The 23,276-nt window shown below is 32.0% G+C and overlaps 3 protein-coding genes across 5 annotated transcripts; 1 reads left to right on the top strand and 2 right to left on the bottom strand.

Moving 5' to 3' along the window:
• Positions 1 to 3,613: 3,613 nt before the first annotated feature.
• LOC105782260 (phosphoribosylaminoimidazole carboxylase, chloroplastic) lies at positions 3,614 to 8,826 on the bottom strand. Of its 2 annotated transcripts, XM_052626337.1 has the most exons (17): positions 8,554 to 8,826; positions 7,864 to 8,158; positions 7,549 to 7,767; positions 7,355 to 7,466; positions 7,144 to 7,206; positions 6,904 to 7,042; positions 6,428 to 6,483; positions 6,170 to 6,243; positions 5,895 to 6,042; positions 5,619 to 5,792; positions 5,350 to 5,437; positions 5,126 to 5,242; positions 4,844 to 4,941; positions 4,645 to 4,762; positions 4,459 to 4,553; positions 4,281 to 4,387; positions 3,614 to 4,175 (listed from the first exon to the last, which is right to left on the bottom strand). In XM_052626337.1, the coding sequence occupies exons 2-17, from the start codon at positions 8,094 to 8,096 to the stop codon at positions 4,082 to 4,084; spliced, it is 1,935 nt and encodes a 644-aa protein (XP_052482297.1). In that variant the 5' UTR covers positions 8,097 to 8,158; positions 8,554 to 8,826; the 3' UTR covers positions 3,614 to 4,081. The 2 variants fall into 2 exon arrangements, with proteins under 2 accessions (XP_052482297.1, XP_052482298.1); XM_052626338.1 differs by lacking the exons at positions 5,895 to 6,042; positions 6,428 to 6,483; positions 6,904 to 7,042; ... (3 more) ...; positions 7,864 to 8,158; positions 8,554 to 8,826.
• A 3,491-nt stretch (positions 8,827 to 12,317) lies between these two features.
• On the top strand, positions 12,318 to 14,664 carry LOC105782264 (laccase-11). The gene is made up of 6 exons (XM_052626344.1): positions 12,318 to 12,434; positions 12,537 to 12,688; positions 12,771 to 13,015; positions 13,098 to 13,226; positions 13,305 to 14,228; positions 14,320 to 14,664. Exons 1-6 carry the CDS (start codon positions 12,324 to 12,326, stop codon positions 14,448 to 14,450), a joined length of 1,692 nt encoding a protein of 563 aa, XP_052482304.1. The 5' UTR covers positions 12,318 to 12,323; the 3' UTR covers positions 14,451 to 14,664.
• A 210-nt stretch (positions 14,665 to 14,874) lies between these two features.
• On the bottom strand, positions 14,875 to 17,602 carry LOC105782265 (protein RER1B). 2 transcript variants are annotated; one of them, XM_052626119.1, is made up of 5 exons: positions 17,381 to 17,602; positions 16,617 to 16,813; positions 16,445 to 16,535; positions 15,685 to 15,865; positions 14,875 to 15,526 (listed from the first exon to the last, which is right to left on the bottom strand). In XM_052626119.1, exons 2-5 carry the CDS (start codon positions 16,792 to 16,794, stop codon positions 15,473 to 15,475), a joined length of 504 nt encoding a protein of 167 aa, XP_052482079.1. In that variant the 5' UTR covers positions 16,795 to 16,813; positions 17,381 to 17,602; the 3' UTR covers positions 14,875 to 15,472. The 2 variants fall into 2 exon arrangements, with proteins under 2 accessions (XP_052482079.1, XP_052482078.1); XM_052626118.1 differs by having other exon boundaries at positions 16,445 to 16,813; positions 17,381 to 17,600.
• Between the last annotated feature and the right edge of the window lie 5,674 nt (positions 17,603 to 23,276).

Below are 23,276 nucleotides of genomic sequence, written 5' to 3'. Positions count from 1 at the left end.
TATGCAAGACTGGTTATTTTAGTTTAATTGTAATTTTATATCTTGTAATAATATTCATATAGTTATATTTTCGTTATGCATCAAATTTGACCATTTTACCAATAAAGGCTCATTTCCAACTTTATTTGCGGAAATGGGCCAAATTTTTAATTATTTACCGGAAAGGGTCGTAAAATGCAAAACGAGTCCACGTAGGAGCGTTTTTGGGCGAAATTTCAGCAAATCGCATCCCTGAGGGAGCGATTTTGCCATGTCAGCACAAAACGCGCTGACGTGGACGCACTTTGCTGATGCGGCAAAATCGCTCCCCCAGGGACGCGTTTTAGCCCCTTTTTTCCCCAACGACTATTTTAATTTTTGGCCGTTGGACACGGTAAATAAAATAAAATAAAATCCCCCTCCTATTTTTTCCACACAATATTTCTTCCAAATTTGGCAAAAAAGCTCTCAAATTTCTTCCTAAATTTCTCAAAGATTTCTTTAATTAATTGTTTCCTTTAATTTCTTTCTAAATTAGTATTTTTTTATAATTTCAAAAATATTTAATCGTGTTAGCAATGGCCGGGGAATTAATTCGTCTCGATCATAAACATATCTCTGTTGAGCAAATGAAAATGGCAAGGGTTAATTTTAATTTTTCAATATTATTTAATATTTTTTCATTTATGTAATTTTAATTAATTTTTATTTTATAATTTTTTATAACAGTCTGTAGATTGGGTGTTACAATGTTATATTCGTAATATGTTTGGTCCTCCATCATTGTTGATAGAAAATTACTTGAGAGAAGCGAGTTTTTATAACCGACTCCTCTCGCAGGTTTTATATTCTTCTGGCAATTAATTTATTACCCTTTTTCTTGCTTTAATATGTTTCCAATGAAAACAAAAGAATGTAAAATTTGAACTGGAGAATCATCATCTTTCCTACAAAAAAGAAAAAAAAAACATTTGAACGTAAATAATTCACGATAACAAATTCGCTCCATATGGAGTGATTTTTTTTTTTTTGAAAAGTGGATGTGGAGTGAGGTAGGGTGAATTTTTTTCTTTTAGATAGTAGGTATGGAGAAGTAATGGTAATTGCTTGCCCCACCACACCCGACCCCATTATATAAAATTATCATTTTATCCAAGGGCGTAGCCAGGGGGCTAACAGGGGCCCCGACCCCCCTAAAATAGAAAAATTTTCATTTAGCTTTAAAATTTATAAAAATTTAAATTAGCAAAGGTAAAATTACATTTTGCCCCCCCTAAAAATGATAAAATTTTGATATAATCCTTTAAAAATTATAAATATATAGATATTAAAATGGTGAAATTGTATTTTTTACTATCGTAAAAATATACAATTTAATTTCGACCCCTCCTATAAAAATTTTCTAGCTTCGCCCCTAATTATATCCTTGTATATATAACTATTAAAAGAGTAATAATGTATTATAAAAAAATCATATTTTATGTTTAAATATTTACTTGACTTTAAAAATATTAAAAATAAGTAACAAAAATTAAATTGAAGCGAAACGAAGTTGAGTGGGGATGGATGTATCCAACATCCATGAAGGTGGTAGTAAAATTCAAGATTACACATACACAATGGAGCAGGGTGTATGGTGGAGCAAAGTGTATCCAACTATGGGGTGATGGTGAATTTAGCCGCTATCATCCCTGCCCGATTTCATTATCATCCCTAGTAAAGAGCGTACTTCATATTTTATAAATATTACTGTTATAAATGAAAAGTTACTATAAAGTAAAAATAAAATATAAAAAATTAATTTTATAATAAATTTGGTTATTAATAAAATGTGGGTAGTTATTATAAAGTAGACTGACTATAATACATTTAAGAACATTACAAAAATTTAATTCCTACATTAAAAATTTTAGTTAGGATGAAATTTTGAAAAGGTCCAAAGCAATAGGCATGAATTAAGGTCCATTGTTTGAGCAATTTGAAAAGGTCCAAAGTACAAATATTAGCGTTTATTTGCTGCGAAAACTGACTTAGTATTTGACAAAATATTTGGTAGGTCATAGATGGATGTTGCTTTTGATTGGGTCAAACTACCCAACTAATTTCCTCACGTGATAAATATATATTTTTAAATTATACAAAAATTAAATAATATTTTTTAACAATCTCATTATAGGTTCTGATCGTATCTACTTTTTTTTGACACAATGTGTAGGAGAATTATACGTTTCAGCGCACTTAAACCCACATTCTCCTATATTTGGCAATGCATTTATTAATTTTATATAAAATATAAAATAACTTAATAGCTTAAATATAGTGTAGATTTATTGAACACATAGTTAATATAAGTGTGGATTAATTTTAACCCATTTTAATAACAACCATATATATAATGTTTAATGATAAATTTAGTTACTAATATTTACATGTTTTGTTAAAATGGTCCTAATTGTAATTTTTAGTCTTTTTGGCCATCAATCTTTTTTTTTCAAATTGCTTTTTTAACAAATTTGGTAAAAGTTTCGTTAACAAAGTTAACACGATGATGTGGAATTTCATACGTGAAATATTTTTAATGGAATGTAATTTAGTACTTAGATAACCCAATAAAATAATTATGTGTGGAAAATAATAAAATAAATAATTCATGAAGTTAAAAAAAATCTTAATTTTAAAAAAATAAATGTAATTATCTAAAAGATTTAGGTAAATTTCACTCAAGGTCACTAACTATTAGTAAATTTAAATTTTGATCATTTAATTATGAAAATTATAATTTAATCATTCAATATTCAAAATTGATCATTTAAGTCATCCCTCAGTTAACTTGCTAACGGATGTCAGCGTGGGTCATTAGGTTATTATTCCTCAAATATGTTTAGGTAAGCTATAATGTTAAGTTCCCCGATTATTAGTAAGTTTTTGTTTTGATAAGCCGACTATGAAAGTTACAAAATTATTATTAACGGAATGATAACATGTCATATTAACTCATAGGTTTAATATCTAATTTGATTCATGATATGTAACTAAAATATCAATTTAATATTTTTAGAATATTTTTAACGTAAATCCAAAAAATCTAAATTTATCAAAATTCTAAAATGAAATTTTATATTTTTCTTTGAAATTATAAAAATATTTTTAAAATTATAATTATGTGCAAATTAATTTAAAATTTTAAAATTTCATAAAATTCTAACCAGTTTTTTTTCTTTTGAAAATGCTGGGTCCATGACTAATGACTTCACACGGCCATTTCCTTCTTTTCAGTAGGCGATAATTTTTAAATTTTTAAGAATTTTTTAGACTTGTTTTGGATTTATTAAAGAAATTTTAAAAGTATATTTTAGTAATAGTTGAAAGCTTGTAAGTTAATGTGCCATGCCATCAGCCCTTTAGGAAGTTAATAGATGAATGACCAAATCGATAACATTAATAATTATTTTGTAAATTTTCATAATTAGATGACCCAATTAAAAAAATTTATTGATAATTGATTAAGAGGAATAACAAAGTAATGATAGAAAGCTAACAAAGAGATAACTTAAATGATGAATTTCAAATAATTGAATGATAAAATTATAACTATTCATAATTAACTATAAACTTACTAGTAATTGTGAAAATATTTTAATATGAATGAATTTAAATTGTAATTTCTATTTATATTTGAATAAAGAAATTAAGATAAAACGTAATCCTGTCATACTAACATTGGAATAATAGTAAAATAAATAAAAAGAATTATCAACTAATTGAATCCTACAATAATTTCCCATGGGTTCTTCCCCGGAAAAAAAAAAAACCAATTTACAAGAAATAAATTACTTGTGTAGGTGCCACCGCCGCTACGTCGAGGTATATTAGTGCAAGGGTTTTCACCAGACGGTGGCACCATACCCCTTTGAAGCACTTGAATTATAAGATTTTTATTGAAAATCACAGCAAACAGGTGATCTTCAACATGAGGGAGAGGCCTTATGGCGGAAAAATGTTGGTAGGCGAATAACAAAATAATGCAGAAAAGGAATGTAACTGTAACTTTAAGCGAAGCCATATTGGAAAACACAACCATCCTTCTAGTAAGCCGTTACTCTTACTGATTTAAATAAGCTTCCCAACCATCCTTCCGTAGCTTCTCAGCTTTTGTCAAGACATAGTCCCTTGTGTCTTCTTGATACTGATTCATTCTAAGGATAAGTGCGACACAAAACACGAATCAAAACTAGAATTCACAACGTTTCAATTTCAAACGCATCCATCTTTTATTTATATAAAGAGAGATGGGAACTTACCTCGCCAATAGATCAGCATCACCAACTCCCAACATCCTTACTGCCAGCAATCCTGCGTTTGTAGCGTTGTTTACTGCAACCGTTGCAACAGGAACACCCCTTGGCATCTGCATCATTAAAATAAGTATAAACATCGAGCATTTGGGAATGCAATGTCATGTACAAGTTCAAGTCTTACCTGCACGATTGACAAGAGTGAATCGATTCCGTCCAATGTAGAGGCACGGACAGGGACACCGATAACAGGTAAAGGTGTAAGTGAAGCTACCATACCTATAATTCAAAACAGGCCTCATCAGTGTCACTAACATAGCTAATGCATGTTGGAGAATGATGTTAAACAATAATTGTATATATAACTAGCCTGGTAAGTGAGCTGCACCACCAGCCCCAGCAATGATAACCTGAATGCCTCGCTCCCTAGCAGAGGAGGCATAAGAGTACATCAGTTCAGGGGTCCGGTGTGCTGAGACTATCCGAACCTGCAAATAAATTAATCAATGGAGTCAAAGTGGATTTGCATCATTTGTAAACAAAAATTCTAAAGCTAAAAGAAATGCTACCTCAGTAGACACACCAAACATATTTAAGATTCTAGCTGCATCCTTCATAACTGGAAGATCTGAATCCGAACCCATTACAATCCCAACACGTGGTGCAGCTGCATTTAGCAACAAAAAGGATCCAAAATGTCAGTAAAGCCAACCAACGGTAGTTTCGATTCTTCACGTGGTTCAATTTCAGCTATGTCCGCATACTTCTAATTCAACCTTTAAATAAATTTGCAACAAAAAACAAACTGACAACAAAATTGAAGTTCAAGCATCAACTCTAGGTCAACTGACCTTCATTCAGATTTTCATAACCTTCTTCCCTCAGCATTGATTTCAGCCGTGCTTCTAAAACACCAACAGAAGGGCCAACAAGAGTTACATGACCCATCTTCCTTTGCCTTCGCATTTCTGGTAAAAACATCATGACAGCCAATTAATAAGAACATGTGTATGAGAGAAAAAAAAAATAGGACAGCGAGATGGATAAGCCTGAGGAAACTTAAAGCAGACCTAACCTGTCTTATCATACCAATGAGCAGTAGCTCCTGGAATCTCCAGTGCCCTTGCTATAAGTTGATGAGCCACTTTGAAACCTGGCTCCCCCTGAAACCATATAATTTTTAGTGTAACTCAAATCTAACAATCTAATTCACTGCCCACAAGCACAAGGAAAACAGAAAATTTCAGTAAATTATACTCATGTATAAAGTTATTTTAGCTTATGATAAGAAGCATAAAAGCAGAAAGGTGTGGAAGTTATGGAAAAGGAAGAGAAGGAACCTACTTCATCCTCACCCAGTAGATTGTACATGATAGCAGCTGGAGTTTTCATGGATGGATCACCGAGAGGAAGACCAACAACAGCCCGCAAATGCTGTTCAAACTGTGATGTATAGCAGGACTCAATAGTGTGATGACCACTATTATGAGGTCTTGGAGCTACTTCATTTAGTAGAATCTAATAGAAACAAAGAATAGGTCAGTCAAAGGCAAAATTGCTGAATTATTGCTGGTCATCTAGGAGTGGAATAAAAAACTCATAAAGATGGCAGATGTACACCTGACCATCCCTCGTCAAAAACAACTCCACTGCAAAGACACCAGCACCTTCTAATGAACTTATAGCTTTATATGCAACATCATTTGCAAGTTTTCTGATCCTCCATGGCACGTCAACAGGTGCCTTAACCATGTGACATATGTTTTCCCTATAAGAGCCCCCAAATTTACAATCATAGTAGATTTACAGAGCTCCTCGCAAGTCATATGTAAATATTATCACATAATTCTAATTTACAATAAATGGAATTCTAGTAAGGAACGTGAATGTCTTACTTGTGAATAGTTTCAACAACTGGATAGCACAGGATAGAGTTATCTCTTCCTCTTGCCACGATGACAGCCAACTCCTAAAAGCAACGTCAGTACAATTCAAAAGTATGTCTATAAACAAATAGTAATTATTTGTATCATGACGAGGCAGCTCGAAAAATACCCCATCAATACAGTGAGCATAAAGTTATCAAGTACAAAATAAATAAAGAGGAAATAAATGCATAGTAAAAATGTCAACAGTACATTCTAGACATTCACCTTTATGAAAGGAGCCCATTTCTCAACGTACAGGCCATGACCAAATCCACCAAGAACTGCAATAAAAATGAAAATTCTTTAAACTGGAAAAGTAAATGTTCAGTATCTAAGTTACAAAAATGGAGTTTATGAGAAATTTCAAAGTCAAGAAGAACAAGGAACTAGTCATAGGCAAAATTAGATACTAATAAAGAAAAGGAAAGAATACAAGACAACTTCTCCAGTCCCAAGTGACAATCACCATATGAACATCTACATCAAATTAGACATGTTCTTCTGTAAGTATTGATATAGTAAAGACTTATACAAATTGTAGATACAAATTGTAGATTTGGAATGATACCCACAACCAACATTTTAGTCTTTGACAAATATTTAGAGAAATCCTATGCCTTAAAAAATTAAGGTAAGTCATTATGAATTAAGAAAATGATGAAATGCTACAAAAATCTCCTTTCTAATAGCATCTCCCTTACCATCTATGGCCGAAGAAAGCTCTCCTTCACTCTTTGCAACAGCATTTCCTCGCCCATCATAAGCTAACCTCTTGCTCTTAATCATAAGAGGATAGCCATATAGTTCGCCTGCTCTCTTGGTTTCTTCTAGATTATTAATCTGCTTTTATTAATATAGAGAGACCAATATATCAATATAAGTTTTAAAGAATTTCAATACAATAGAATAAACCCCTATAAAATAAAAAACAGAAAGCAAACCTCCATAAACTCAGGAAGTGGAATGCCATATCGAGAAAAATGAACTTTCTGGAGATATTTATCCTGTAAAATAGTAAATCCAGCTTGATAACTCGCCGTAAAAAGTACATTATGCTTAACATCCATTCAGGTATCAACAGTAAAAGGAAACTGATGCAATTTATTACAGACATTAGTACCGCTCGCAAGTAAACAAGCCTAGGGAATTTACTTGGATAATTCGAATGGTAGAAGCTTTAGGTTCACAATCAATTCCTTGTTGTTCAAGCTTCTCTAGAGTGGCAACATCCACATGTTCAGTTTCAACCGTCAAAACTCCACATCTAACTACCAAAAAACATACAATGAGCATGAATACTTCAGTTAAAACAAAGAAAGGAAATAAATTAAGTATCAAAATTGGACCTTTTAGCAAATTCTTCAACAGTAGCACTGTCATCAAAGCTCCCAACCATGTGATCATAAGCAAGGGCACTAGCCGGGCAATTCTCTGAAGGGTCCAAAACCATAACTTTAATGGCCATCTTGGAAGCTGCTTGGCATAACATACGACCCAATTGCCCTCCTCCTAATACACCAACTATCTTTTTGGATAGACCATGAACTGAAGAATCATCATCCTTCCTACAAAAAAGAAAGAAAAAAAAACCATTTGAACGTAAATAATTCACAATAACAAAAAAGACTCAAATTTTGTATTCTTTTGTTTTAATAACAAACCTGTGAGAGGAGTCAGTCTCGTGAGAGTCACATGAGGCGCGGCAAGCGAAGGTGGGATTGTAGAGTTTCGAAGAAGAAGAAGAGTGCCGGAGGCGATGGTTGCGGTTGCGGTTATCGGCGGCGATAGATACAGAGAAGAAGCGGAGTGAGAGAGATGATGGTGGCCGGGAAAGAAACTGAGATCGCTCGAAAGAAAATACTGCTTCAAAGTTGGAGCTCGAAAACACAGCCATTGATAGCTGCGTTTCTTATCAAAACAAAAGATCTACTGCTTGAAAGTACCAGCAATTGATAGCTACAGATAAAAAACAGATTAAATCCGGCAAATGAGATGTTCAGCGTATCCAAACTCAAAGAGATAAATAATCGTCGAAAGAAATCCAAATCTGAGCTTCGAAACGCAAGAAATCTTCAAAAAAAATTAAAATCAATCTGTTTCAACTTAATGTAACAATAAAAAACAAAATGAAAAGTAAGCAAAAAAAAAAAAAGCGAAATCAACCGAAAAAAATGAAAAAAAAAACGTAACTGAAAATGCAGATTAAAAATCAAAGGTATATTTTGATTTTCTTTACAAAAAATTCAAAATAGATTCAATCTATTTCAAACTAAATCTAACAATGAAAAGTACGCAAAAAAACAACTAAATCAACCAGAAAAAAAAAACTGAAAAAATGAAGAAAAAAACACCTGAAAATGCAGATTGAAAATCAAATCTATATTTCGATTTTCTTTCACTTTGGTCCCTCTTTTCTCTATATTTTAAAGAGAAAGGGTTTTCAAATCCTGCCTCTTAATTTTCTTATTTTATGGTGGCCGTGCTTTTTGTGCTTTTTTGTGTTCAAGGGGGGCGCCTGTATTTATGCTTTTTTGTTTTAAGCTTTCCCTCCTTGGAATAGGGACCTATTTTTGTTTCAAGGGGGCTGCCGTGATCTGGTCTGGTTGGTTTTACCTATTAAGGATTCGTTGAGAGCCGTATACGGTGGAGATTACGTAGATAAGCCTTTGGTCTAAAAATTATAGGGACAATAACCAATAAAAGCCCCTTTATTTTTAAAATTACCAAAATGGGACAGGTCCTGAATTAATTACCGAAATGGACCCTTTTCCTAAAAAACGCGTCCACGTCAGCGCGTTGTCAGGGGATAAAGCAGGAAAACGCTTCCTCAAAGAAGCGCTTTGTCCACATGGACAGAAAACGCTTCCTTGAGGGCGCGCTTTGTGTCCACGTGGACAAAGCGCTTCCTTGAAAAAGCATTTTTCTCGTTTTTTAGGGTTTAGGATTTTGGAGTTTTTAACATTTTAGATTTTAGGGTTTTAAGGGAAAAATTAAACAAATCAGGGTTTAGGATTTCTTAATTAAATTAACTATAAGTTTTAAAAAACTAGATTAGGGTTTAGCGTTTATGATTTTTAAGGAAAAAATTAAATAAATTAGGGTTTAGGATTACTTGAGTAAATTAATTATAAATTTTAAAAAATTAGATTAGCGTTTAGTGTTTAGGGTTTTAAGGAAAAATCAAATAAATTAGGATTTAGGGTTACTTGAGTAAATTAATTATAAAATTTAAAAAATTAGATTAGGTTTTAGTATTTAGGTTTTAAGGAAAAATCTAATAAAGGTAGTTGTTATTCGTTGTATATTTTAAACTCTTCTAAAAAATAAAATAATAAAATTAAATGTTTTAGTAAAAATTAAATTTATTAAAAGAATTTTTTAATAATAAATTAAAAATAAAATATATAATGAATTTTTGTATTTTCAAATTTTAAAATAGAAAAGAGTTTTTATGAAAAACAAAAAAGAGTTAAAAGTTTATATATATATATTAAATTTATCTTTTGCTGTAATTTTAAATTTATAATAAATTAAAAATATTAATATAATATAATATGCAAAAATGAAATTTAATATAATACAATCATATTAATAATAGAATATTTTAGGGATAATAATTTCTTAAGGTCTTAAGATCATGGGTAAATTTTTATTGATTGTTAGAGAATGATTTATAAATAAGTATTAATAAATTTATTTAATGGAATTTAACATAAATTTTAATATTTTAATATTTAATATATATTTTAAACTGTAGAAGTTTAAATTTAAAATTCGAGAAAAAATATAATAATTGTAATTAATATTTAACTATATTTAAATAAAGTTAGACTTATTTAATAATTTATAAATAATTTATAATTTTTATAATTTATAATTAATTTAATTAAGAAACCCTACACCCTTATACATTTAATTTTTTTCCCTTAAAATCCTAAAATCTAAAAACCCAAAAACTCCCAACCCTAATCTTAATTGCAAAAAACCCTAAACCCTAAAAAACAGAGAAAGCATTTTCCTACTTTATCTCCTGACAACGCACTGATGTGGACGCGTTTTTGGGAGAAATTGTTTATTTCGATAATTAATTCAGGACCTAGCCCATTTCGATAATTTTAAAAATAAATGGGCTTTTATTGGTTATTTGCCCTTAAATCAATACTTTTTGTCTTTATTTTTTTAATGGTTAATTAAGATTCCGCTATTTTGACGGAAATACCCCTCATGTCTTTGTGGAAACGAGCCGCTTTAATCGCCGAGTTTAAATAATAAATAAATAAATTTGGAGTTTTGTGTTTTTATATTATAAAATATAATAATATCACTTTTGGATGCTAGCTTTTCTTTTTTGACCATTTTAAAAATAAAAATAATAAACTCAATAAAAAATAAAGCACCCTAAATTTGTATTTTTGTATTCTTTTTATTAAAATATGTCATAGGTCTCTATATTCTTCACAAATTTAAAATTTAGTCCGTTTATTTTTCAGATTTTAAAATTCGGATCTAATTGTTAAGATTGTTAATTTTTTGTAAAATTAGTTAGTGTGACATTTTGAAATAATAATAAAAAAGAATACTCATATGGTAGTAATGTAGCTAAGAAGGTGACGTTGTAATGAGCTTGAAATTAATAAAATAATTTTAATAATATTAATGATAGATTTGAATTTTGAAATTTAAAAGTAAAGGGACTAAATTTTAAAATAAAATTATAAAGACTAAATTTTAAATTTATAAAGAATCATAGACTTATGACCTATTTTAACCTTCTTTTTAACACTGCTAAGAGGTGATTACGACTTTTGAAATTTAAAAAAATCTTACAAATCAAAAAAAATATAGAATAGTTCACAAACAAGTGCACAAATGAACGAAGAATCGAACAAAATTCAAATGAAATCCACATATCACATTAGATCGACACATGATAATTGTTTATGTTGAGACTGAACCCTAAATACTTTAAAACCTAAGATCATGGTCTCCGCATTTACCAACAATCCAAATAAATTTATACATATATAAATATTTTTAAATTAATTTATTTGTTTAATGCATAATTTGTAAATAAATTTAACTTCTTATAAATGATTGGGAATTTGTTTGGTTTAAAATCTAAATTCATGTTTAAATTTTTATAACTGTAAAGTTATTTTAATTTGACATTATAATATTTTGTATTTTGTTGTGGTATGATATATAAAATAGATTTAATGGGTTAAGCTTTTTATAAAAAAAGTAGATTTAATGGTTTGACTAACGGAGGTACCAACTAGAGGTGCTCATGGGCCGGGTCGGGCCCATAAAAAATTTTGGCCCGGGCCCGGCCCGAAATATGGGCCTAAGATTTTGCCCAGGCCCGGTCCGGAAAAAAATCATAAGCCCGGGCCCGGCCCGGCCCATTTTTATTTTAAAAATTTTTATACCAATTGAAAGATGTTTGAACTTCCCTATCATATTCAACTGCTAAAGAAATATGACTTGTAGAAGGGGAATAACCATTGATGTTGTATTTCGATGGTGCAATTAGTAGTAAGGAAAAAAAAGAGACTAAATTAACTTAAATTCACTGTTGTTTCTCATAAATACCAATTTAAGCCAAAGCCCAAGGTTTCGCTATGGTGTTGCTTAAATTGAACAGAAGATAACGATTATAGGCTACCATATATTCGTTTACAATATATGTTTATTCAATGGAAACAAGTAAATAAGAAGCTTGTTCCTCCACCATATTTTTCAGGTGAGATATGGGTGTTGTGTAAACTACTTTAAAAAATATACATATATATTGAACAACCCACAGCGGCTGGAATGTGAAGCAAATCTTCTACACTTTTCCTTAACGAAAAAGCTGACCAGCTGAAGGCATGCAGGCGTAGAATGTTTGGTTTTAAGTAGCTCTCATGTTTATATTTCAAACTATTTTATTCAATTACATCTGGTTTTAGTCTTACCATCTTCCATTCAAGTCCCTCTCATATTTTGCTTACAAGCCTTCATGTACCACCTTTAACAAACTGATGACAGCATATATAGCTTAACCTTTAATTTCCAGGCTCTATAAAAGCCCCCCATTAAACCATAACTCACCACAAGTTTAAGAATTAAAGCTCGCAAAATGGCAATGGGCAAAATTTTGAGCTCAGGGCCAATATTGCTTTTCTTGCTTTATTTGGTTGCCTTGGTTTCGCTTCCTGCAGATGCAGCAGTGAAAAGATACCAGTTCGATGTAGGCATATTTAGTTAAATCAGTGGCAATGTTGTTTGTATATATTCACTTTTTAGCTGCATTTCTTTCTTTTAGAATATGATCATTGAAATGTTGTTTCAGGTTCAAGTGAAAAACGTTAGCAGGTTATGCCATGCTAAACCTATCGTTACAGTGAATGGGATGTTTCCAGGGCCAACCATATACGCTAGAGACGGCGATAGAGTTGTCATTAATGTCACAAACTATGCACAATATAACATGTCAATTCATTGGTAAGCAATGCATCATTTTGTCATATTTCTTTTTCCAAAATTGTTGTCTACTAATGCTGGGTTTGTTTCATGGCATTGGCAGGCATGGGCTTAAACAGCTTCGCAATGGATGGGCAGATGGACCAGCTTATATAACACAATGCCCTATACAGAACGGGCATAGTTACACGTATGACTTTAATGTAACAGGTCAAAGAGGGACACTATGGTGGCATGCACATATCTTTTGGCTAAGAGCCACTGTTTATGGTGCAATTGCGATCATGCCAAAGCAAGGGACCCCTTTCCCTTTTCCTCAGCCTTACAGAGAAACTAACATAGTTTTAGGTGGGATGATTTGATCCATAATGGCGAGCTGAGCTCCATTTTAGTTGCACAATTCATGTAATTCTTGTTAATCGAAACGCAGGTGAATGGTGGAATAACGATGTCGAAGAAGTTGTGAAACAAGGGAACAAGTTGGGGTTGCCACCAAATACATCCGATGCTCACACCATTAATGGAAAGCCAGGGCCATTGTTCCCATGTTCCGAGAAACGTAAGCTTAGCGAGTAAATAGGGGATTCAGGACAGGCCCTGCATTCTTTCTTATTTTACTTTCCTTTTTCTGGTGCAGATACATTTGCAATGGAGGTTGAACAAGGAAAGACATATCTCTTGAGAATCATCAATGCTGCACTCAACGACGAACTTTTCTTTGCTGTCGCAGGCCATAATATGACAGTGGTCGAGATAGATGCAGTTTATACCAAACCATTTACCACACAAGCAATTTTAATTGCACCAGGGCAGACCACAAATGTCCTTGTTCAAGCTAACCAAGCACCTGGTAGATATTTCATGGCCGCTAGGCCTTTTATGGATGCACCATTGACGGTAGACAATAAAACCGCAACGGCTATACTTCAGTACAAAGGCATTCCCAACACCATCCTCCCAATCCTTCCTAAGCTGCCATTACCCAATGACACTGCCTTTGCATTGAGCTACAATGCCAAACTTAGGAGCCTGAACTCTCCATTATACCCTGCAAATGTGCCTCTTAAAGTTGACAGGCGTCTTTTCTACACTATCGGGTTAGGAATTAACCCATGTCCAACCTGCTTGAACGGAACACGACTCACTGCATCCTTGAACAACATTACCTTTGTTATGCCACATATTGGGCTTCTGCAAGCTCATTATTTCAACATCAAGGGAGTATATACTGCGGATTTCCCCGACCGCCCTCCTCAACCGTTCAACTACACCGGTGCACCATTGACTGCAAATCTTGCTACCACTTCGGGTACCAGGCTAAGCAAGATTGCATTCAACTCAACAGTAGAGTTAGTACTGCAGGATACCAATCTTCTAACTGTTGAATCCCATCCATTCCACCTTCATGGTTACAATTTCTTCGTTGTTAGGACTGGAATCGGGAACTTCGATCCCGCAAAAGATCCTGCTAAGTTTAACTTGGTTGATCCTCCAGAAAGGAATACGGTTGGAGTACCGACAGGCGGTTGGACCGCCATAAGGTTCCGGGCAGATAATCCAGGTAAGGTTCACCACAAACTAAACATGTAACATTGGTGACACTCAAATATTGGAAAGTAGTAGTTCTAAATCATTCGTTTTCCATTCTTCAGGAGTTTGGTTCATGCACTGCCATTTGGAGCTGCATACAGGGTGGGGTTTGAAGACTGCTTTTGTGGTAGAGAATGGAAAGGGACCCGATCAGTCCATTTTGCCTCCTCCAAAGGACCTTCCTCCTTGTTAATTGATTCCTTTTTGAGGCCAAAGTACAAAGGGCATGGCTAACTCTTTTCGGTCTTACTGTTTTGTTTTTTGTTTTGTTTTTTCTTATCGACTCTTTCCTGCAACGAGGAGTAAGGCAAATAATAAAATTATACGAGATTCTTGGAATTGTACGTAATAAAAGTCTTCATCTTTGTATGTTACCGATACGAAATGCATTCTTATATTTTAAATCATTTTCAATATTTTTTAACATATTTTTATAATACAATTTAAAATTAAAATTAATCATTATAAACAAGAGTTATGTAACGAATCCCATTATACATGCTTATGATTTGTTGAAGTGTGAGGATAAAATGAACTAATGAGAAATTAACGACGACTCTCAAGACATTGTACTCTCAAGAGAGGAAGCAAGTTGAAAACAACATTATTAGAGGAGCTAACCATGAATCCAAAGATATGAACCATAAAACGGACATAAAATACAAAAAATAAAAATCAAACTACATATATACACGAAAAACATTTTTGCGTGTGTATATACTATTAATAAACTGTATCAAAACACATAAAAATAGGTACATACACGTACCAATACCAGGAACAAAAACAATAAGCCTGGCGGTAAACTTCCTTGATTCAAATAGCACATAAATGTGAAATGGAAGTCGGTATGAATTGCAGTTTGGCAGTTGCACCCCATTAGCTTCTACAAATATAGATCACACGAGTGAAACGATTAACGTGTTGTACAAATTACTTGCCAATAATCTCAAAAATCTGTTTGACCAAATCTTCATCACCATGTGTATAGAAACAATAATGTCCGTGTTCTGGGATGTCAGCACTTCATAGGGGACAACTTAACTCATGTTTGTAATAACTGCGTAACGATGCTGTTTTTCCTTTTCTTCCCACCAAAGTCCATTTTTCCTTAACTCATGTTTGTAATAACTGCGTAACGATGCTGTTTTTCCTTTTCTTCCCACCAAAGTCCATTTTTCCTTTTCTTCCCACCAAAGTCCATTATAGGAAGCTTCAATCCCCACACAAGCTGCTGCCACTCGTAGAAGCTTTCTTACCAGTGTACTTCTGTCAAATATGGAAGGAGATAATTATCTCTCAAGCAGATAGATGCCAGAGACTGAACTTCCAGGTTGCCTCTAGTGATTAAAAGTAGAAGAAAAACGTGCACACTGATATGGTTAAAATTATAAATGTGGGAGCTAATTTATGCGTTGGAAGCTCACCTGCTTTCCGATGTTCAAGGGGATGTACTTGTACTTGATCATATGTGCAATCTGACGCCTCATCGTGAGGACAAAAAGAACAATCCAGTAACAAAGTAGTATAGGCCAAAAGACAGGAACATCAAATAAGGAAAAGAAAGTCATAACAAATGCTATGTAGAAAGCCTTTGTCATGGAGTACCTGCAAAAATTATAAAACAGAGGTATTACACACATACTCAAAATGCCCATTCATTAAGCACAATTTCACATAGACCTCAAGCAAGAAAACAAATTCCCAAATGGATGAAGAAATATGACTGACTACGATAAATAATGACCGGCATTTCTATGCTATGAATGGAAAATACATTTCTAAACTGTACTTCCTTGGAAAAAGAAGTAAAAAATTCTACATTCTAAATAAGCAGTAAAATGCATGAGAAGGTAATGACTACTGGATTTGACAGATGAGAGCTAACGCTTTTACGCATTTTCCACATCTTTAAGTCAGGCATTGAATAGGTATAAAAGACTGCAATATCAAGTCAGGTATCACATGTTTCCACATCTTCTCCATTTTGGTAAACGACAAAGGGTATGTTTCCATCAATATGAACAATCAGGCAATGCCTTTAACTTGGCCTAAATAGGTAAGGTGTGTCCCTTATAAACATATCACAAAGATTTCAGCATAGAAAACATAACAGAACAATGCCACCAATAAAATGCCTGTAAAGCATCATTATAGACGAGAAGCAATATATAAAGCTTCAATTACCAGAACTTAAACTCAGGTAGCCTACGAATAAACGGCTTGAATTCATCTGATCCTTTTGTTGGCAGTAGAGGCCCATCAGAAATTTCAAGTTCTGGATCAACCAGAGGAGACAAAAACCCGATAAGCAAATTCAAAAGGTAGATCCCAAGGCCATATGAGACTATGTAAAAACCTTGAACAGAATAGACTCGTAAACAATATATAGCTGCTATAACAAGGGTTCCCATCCATCTATAAGTTGTATGAGGAGTAGTCTTATCTAGATAATACTGATACATCCTCCAAGTATCATGCCCCCATTGAGGCAAAGGTGAGGCCACTGGTGCCCTATCACCTCCAATACCCTCCATTCAGTATTAGCTTCAATTCCTACATCATAAGAGAAGAACCCAGTCAACTTAAGCACAAAGATTCATTAGGTTTGTTGTAAATAAACACTCATAAACTATGGTTAAACACTCCATCAATTTAAGCACTACTAGCAGTAAATCATCAGATATCACCACTTAACACCATGAGCAATGAAAAACAAAAATGTAGCTAGTAATTCTCAATCAATGAATACAATGTAGAGAAAACCCTAAGATTATGTTTGTTCAAGAAACAAGGAAAAATATTGCTTTTATGCCCAGAATCTAGGAACAGATATAAAAAGAAAAAAATCCCATCAATTACTGGACAAAAAATCAATCACCCATCACCAAACTTCCACCTCAGCTTTCTGACCAACCAAACAACAACTTAGCATTCATAATAAAAAAAAAAAGCTTTCCAAAACCAGAACAACCAAAACCCTAGATTTACACAGCATATATCATTGAAAGTAAAGAGTCTACTATTAATTTTTTTTTTAATAATGATTGAATGCATGAAGATTAAATATTTGTAATAAATGCATTAAAAGATTAAAATTTTGAAGTAGAAAAATGGGCTGACCTCAAAGGACTCTCCGTTGTTAAACTTTGGACTCCGACTCTCCCAGAAACTGATTTCCGTTTCTTTGACGTTGTATGGGGAAGCGAGAAACGAGCAAACGTTTTTAGTGAAAGTTTAAGGTCCGTTTGATTGCCTGTAAAATATTTTCTGTTATTTGACAGATTTCCTGAAAATATTTTCCGGAAAAGTTATTTTTACATTTGTTCTAGTGATTCAGTGTTCTATCCACATATCCTTATGTCCTATTAAATCTATATTTGGGCTAAAATGAAATGGTAAGTGAAATTTATTAGTGAATTGATTAGTAACATATAATAAATAGTTTTGAGAATCTTAATGCTTAATGTCTACTTAATTCCATTTTAATATATCATAAACAAGGTATTTATATGTTTAATATTGATTACTTGCAAAGGAAAGCTTAATTCTTGACTATTTACTAAGTTTTTACAAGCTTAACATATTATTTTTTCAACGCGTAGGTAAAGGCTCGACTTAAAGCGAAGTTACTATCTTAACTAATCTCATCGCATCTTGAATATTTTGTTAGCTCTGTGAACTTGGTTGAGCTTTATTTGGAATATATGTTGATTTGATGGTGTTTTATGTTTTATAATGTTTAGAAATATTAGGGAATGATTGGTAATGGTTTTGGATTGATTTTAGGTGTTAGGACATGTTTTGGGGCCCTTGCACACTTATTTTCAACAAGTCGCTTCGTGAATACAAGTAGATGAATGCCCCAATGAACAATTTCAAGGCACTTGTATCGGCACAAGTCATGGTTGTATGCCGATTGAACGATTTAATGCGGAAACTAGAGATATTGTATCTCTAATAATTAAACTTTCATCCTTTAATGTCCAAAGAGACAAAGTTAGATTATAGATACGACCTCAGAGAAAGTAAATATTGATCTCAGCACACAAAAATGCAAAGGAACAGATAACGTACTGAATCCAAATTGTTGTCAATTAAAGAACATATGTCAATTAAAAAACCAACCAAAGATTGACAAAATGCTTATAAATGTTACATATTCTAGAAATATTATACAACTGCAAAAAGGAAGATAACGATCTTGAATCCAAATTGTTGTTCAAGGCGAATTCCAATGAAGATCAAGCTCAACATGTTTGCAAGCGGATGAATAACACCAGCTTGCAGCCAGATGCAAGTGATAAGCCTCCACGCTTGATTGCCATGCACTACCTTGTCCCATTTTAAGGCTCCCAATTTTTCCAATCTGAAGGAGGAGGAGAAAGAACAACATAAAATTAAACAACTCGCGATTATCAACGCATTTACATGGCATTATAAAAAAAGGGTTGCTAAGCCATAAGGATATAAAATGTTCGACATCATTTACATCTTGAATGACAATAGCCAAAACCGAACTTCTACCCGATTACTATCGAAACATTAGGATTTACATTAGACCATACAAAAACAAAATAAAGCTACAAATCAACTAACTTCATTAACCAGTCCTTGATTTCCAGACAAAGTTCATTACCCAAATTAACAAAGCAACTAACTTAAGTTCCTATAAAACCATTAATCCTTAAATTAACAAAGCAACTAACTTCATTACCCAGTCCATGATTTCCAGACATGCCATTATTTAACAAAGCTCAAATTTGACTCAATTGATAGCTCGACCGAGTTCGAGTCTTTCTTCAAGTAGTTTGCAAGCACCTTTACACCCCTACTATAGACAAAGCAAACCATGACATTTCATATTGAGAATTCCTATTGCTGCTAAATGAACAAGGAAGAACAAATCTAATAATAACCTTAAATAGTATCAATCATATCAGACACAAATTTCCAATAGAATCAAAATAAATCACAGATTGATATATCCTTTAGCATGATCCAAGGATAATCCTATAGAAGATCAATTGGGAACTGCAGTTGAATCATCAAATAAGAACTTCCTACATGAACAACTTCTAAAAGATACCGTAGTCCATATCTAAAACTTGCAAGCAATTTTTTTCCTCTTCTTTAGAATTGAAAGTTGCAAAAGGACCCTCAACTTTAATTCCAACCCAATTTCCCATCACATTAAAAAAAACACAAAAACTGAACAAAATCTCAGAAAACCAGAGACAGTAAAAAGAAGTGAAATTTAAAGATAGGGGGAACATGATACATACGTATTAGAAGAAGGACCAAAGAGAGGATTTTCTTTCAAAGGTTCAAAAGAAAGCCTGCCAAGGAACCTAGCCACACAACCACCTTCAAATCCCTGATTGTTCTTAGGACAGTTTCTTACTTAGGCAGTCGATGTGGGTAGCAATGGTGTTAGAAGAAGAAGAAAGAGTGGAAATTAGAAAGATGGCTTCCAGCATTAACAACCGAACGAAGAATAAAAGAAGAAGGAAGCTTACCCATCATTTGAAAGCGAAATGGCAAGCGCAGAGCAACCAAAAAGGAATGAAAAATAAACAGAGCATAAAAGCCAAAAGAAATGAAAAATAAACGAAGTAACCGTCGAAAAATGGAAATGGAATTGCAACGTATCAAAGAGCGGTTTCAGATTCCGAACCAAAATGAAGCTTTCAATAACGGAAATTTGAAGGAATGAAGGAAGGAGAAGAATGGATGAAGGAGCTTACTAGATGAAGGAGAAGAATGCTCGAGAGCTTTAGGAAAATGTCTTACGGAGATTGAATCGGTAAGACAATTTCCCAAAATTGTAAGGCATTTTCCCGTGTTTTGTAGTTGATTTTCCAAAAGGAAAATATTTTCCTTCAATCAAACACTGAAAAATGGGGAAAATCAATTCCAGAAAATATTTTCCCCCTATCAAACAGACCCTAAACTTTGATCACTTAATTATAAAAATTTATAAGTTAGCCACAGAATTAATAAAAAATTACAAGTTAGTCATTGGCCGCTATCTTGATAATGGACATCTGATGTTGGATGGGTAAATGTATAATTTGATCACTAAATTATTAGTAAGTTTACAATGTAGTCACTTAACTTAAGAATGTTACATTTTGGTTACTAAATTACTAGTAAGCTTAGAAGTTTACAAAGTCACTAATCTTTGCATCATTACTCCGTAACCTGATAATCTAAACGGTATGCCTCACCTCTAACCTAACCAACTCAACAATACTTCATTCTTAACCCTATCACTATTTTCTCTTCGGTCAAAACCATAACTAAGAAATTTTATAATCAATTTTAGACACCCTTACCCCAAACCAGTAATCAAATATCACCACAACTACAATCAAAACAAACAAAATACAAATAAAAAGGGAAGAAAGCTTCATGTTTTAGTGAGCCTCAAACAGGATCTACTAAAGGAAAGAGACAAAATAAAAGTAAAGAAAATAGAATCAAATATCAAAAGAAAAGGGAAACTCAAATATATTAGATCCGGTCAAGAGTTAGTCAAAAAGTTCCATGTGAGGAGGATCAATCCAAAACGGGGAAGTCTAGCTAAGAAGAATAACATATTAGAGTCAAGCGATCATCCGATGATGGTGGATGAAGATCGGAAAGCTTCTACATTAGAACTTTGGGTTTAAACCAGGAGGTCGAACAGTGGTGAAATTACTGAAATACAATTGTGAATGAGGTCCCTAAAACTTTCAAATTGCTTAACGACCAACTTGTAATTTTTTTTAAAAAAATAACTAATCAAAATGTAAACTTATTAATAGTTGAGTGGCCTTGGGCGTAATTACCCTATGTGAATAGTGAATTAATGGTCATATTTGACATTCATTACCAAGTTAACGAGTCAGTGGCCAACTTATAACTTTAGATTTCAAATATAATTTTTTTTGAAATTGAGTGACCAAAGTGTAAACTTACTATTAGGTGTAGTTACCATTTTTCTTATATATTATTTTGTTTCAAACTTTTTTACATTGATACGTAAATTTGTATACATTATAATATATTATATTTTTAAGAAAAATTTAGAATTTTTGCATTTTTAATGATTTAATGATTTTTCTGTTTTTTTTTTTGTGAACACATGGTAGGTTTATGAGTTTTCTTTTATTAGAAATGTCAAATGAGGTAACAAAATAGACTAAATGATAGCACAGGGCCTAAGTGACCAAAAAAATTCTTTTAAGTACCAAATTAAGATTTTTTGTAATGTATAAGGGTCAAATGAGGTATTAAACCTTTTAATTTTGAAGTCAATTTTTTTAGTTAGGGTCTGTTTGGCACCCCAAATAATTGAATGAAAGTGTAATTACTAGTAACCATAAAGAATTTTAATTCCCTAGACGTGTTTGGCGGACAATATGTAATTATATCGTAATTCTATACGTCATCTATACAAATTGTAATTACACAATTACATAATTTAAGCATCAAGCTACTCACCTAAGTTCAAAAGCTCATTCAAAATTTGAGAAGTTTGGACAAAAATATAAAGCACAAAAAATAGATTTGGGAAAAAAATTAAGCCTGTATAAACTTAGATCAGGCTTGACTCCATATTAAAAGCCCAAGCCTAATCCACTTATTTTCAAGTTTATAATATATTATTTTTTATTTATTTTACTAATCTATATATCATATAGAAAATATAATATATTATAATATAAATATTAAATTGTTATGTTTAGAAAATTTAATAAAAGGAAAATTATATAGTTGTAGTAAAGAATCTATAATTCATAAATAAAATAATTATTTTTAAAATAAAAATAATATTGATGATTTAAACGGTTTTAGTTAACCATTTACAAATATAAGTAAATTTGAGCACAAATTAATACTCATATTTTAAGTCAGACTTAGGTAGCAATCTTTTATTTTTTCCCTTAATCTAATATCAAATTCTAAAATTTTAGTTTTGTAAAAATTAGGGTATTCTTCTTCTGAATACATGTTATTTTCAAAATTAACAAACCTTGAGTAATATTTTATTGCCATTTTAATTTATTATTATAAGATTAAGCATTGAGTACTATTTTGTTAATATTTTCTTTTAATTTTAAGATATTCTTTCTTACTTTTTTCCTTAGAATTATTTTAGTTGTTCCATTCAATACTGCAATCTTTTGTCTTATTTTCCGAGTAAATATGAAAAATTAAAAGTATAATGATTTATTTGACCCTTTAACTTAAAAAAAATTATTTTAGCTTTTCGTTTAATTTTTCGTCTCTTCTAGTCATTGAATTTGCATTACTTGTTAAATTATCCCAAAATGGATAAAAAAGTTAACGTTTGTTAACTTTGTTACCATGGTATCACGTGTATGTCACGTTAGCAATTAATTATTTTTTTAAAATTAATATTTTATTTTATTTTAAATAATTTTAATAATTTTAAAATTCTAAAAAATTTAGTTGCTGACGTGGCATCCATATAACAATCCATAACAAAGCTAACAAACATCAATTTTTCTATCCATTTTGGAGTAATTTGACAAATAATGCAAGTTTAAAAGATAAGGCAAAAAAATTAAATAAATAACTAAAATAACTTTTTATAGAATGCCAAATAAATTATTTTACCAAAATTAAATAACTTTTAAAAATTGGTGTTTGGGTTCTAAGAAACATAGTTGAAGAAGTATTTTTCATTAATAGCACTTAGAAATAAATAAATACTAATAAGTTTGATAAGCATTTTCCAAAATAATTTTTTTATTTATCAAAAGGATTAAAACCCAACTGGGATTACAGTGGCAAATTTAGGGGAGCTGGCAGGAGGTTAACCTCTTTAAAATAAAAAATTTTCTATTTAATCTTCTTTATAATATATAAAATTTTAAATTATGATAAAAATTTAATTTAACCCTTAAAAAATTATAAAGATATAGGCTATTAAAATTATAAAATATAAAAATATATAATTTAATTTCTGACTTCGCCTTGCAGAGATAAATTAAATGCATGAAAGGGA

This window comes from Gossypium raimondii, chromosome 13 (assembly GCF_025698545.1).
Source record: "Gossypium raimondii isolate GPD5lz chromosome 13, ASM2569854v1, whole genome shotgun sequence".
Taxonomy (NCBI): Eukaryota; Viridiplantae; Streptophyta; class Magnoliopsida; order Malvales; family Malvaceae; genus Gossypium; species Gossypium raimondii.
Note: the sequence above shows the minus strand (reverse complement) of the source record. Positions and strands in the feature narration are given on the sequence as shown.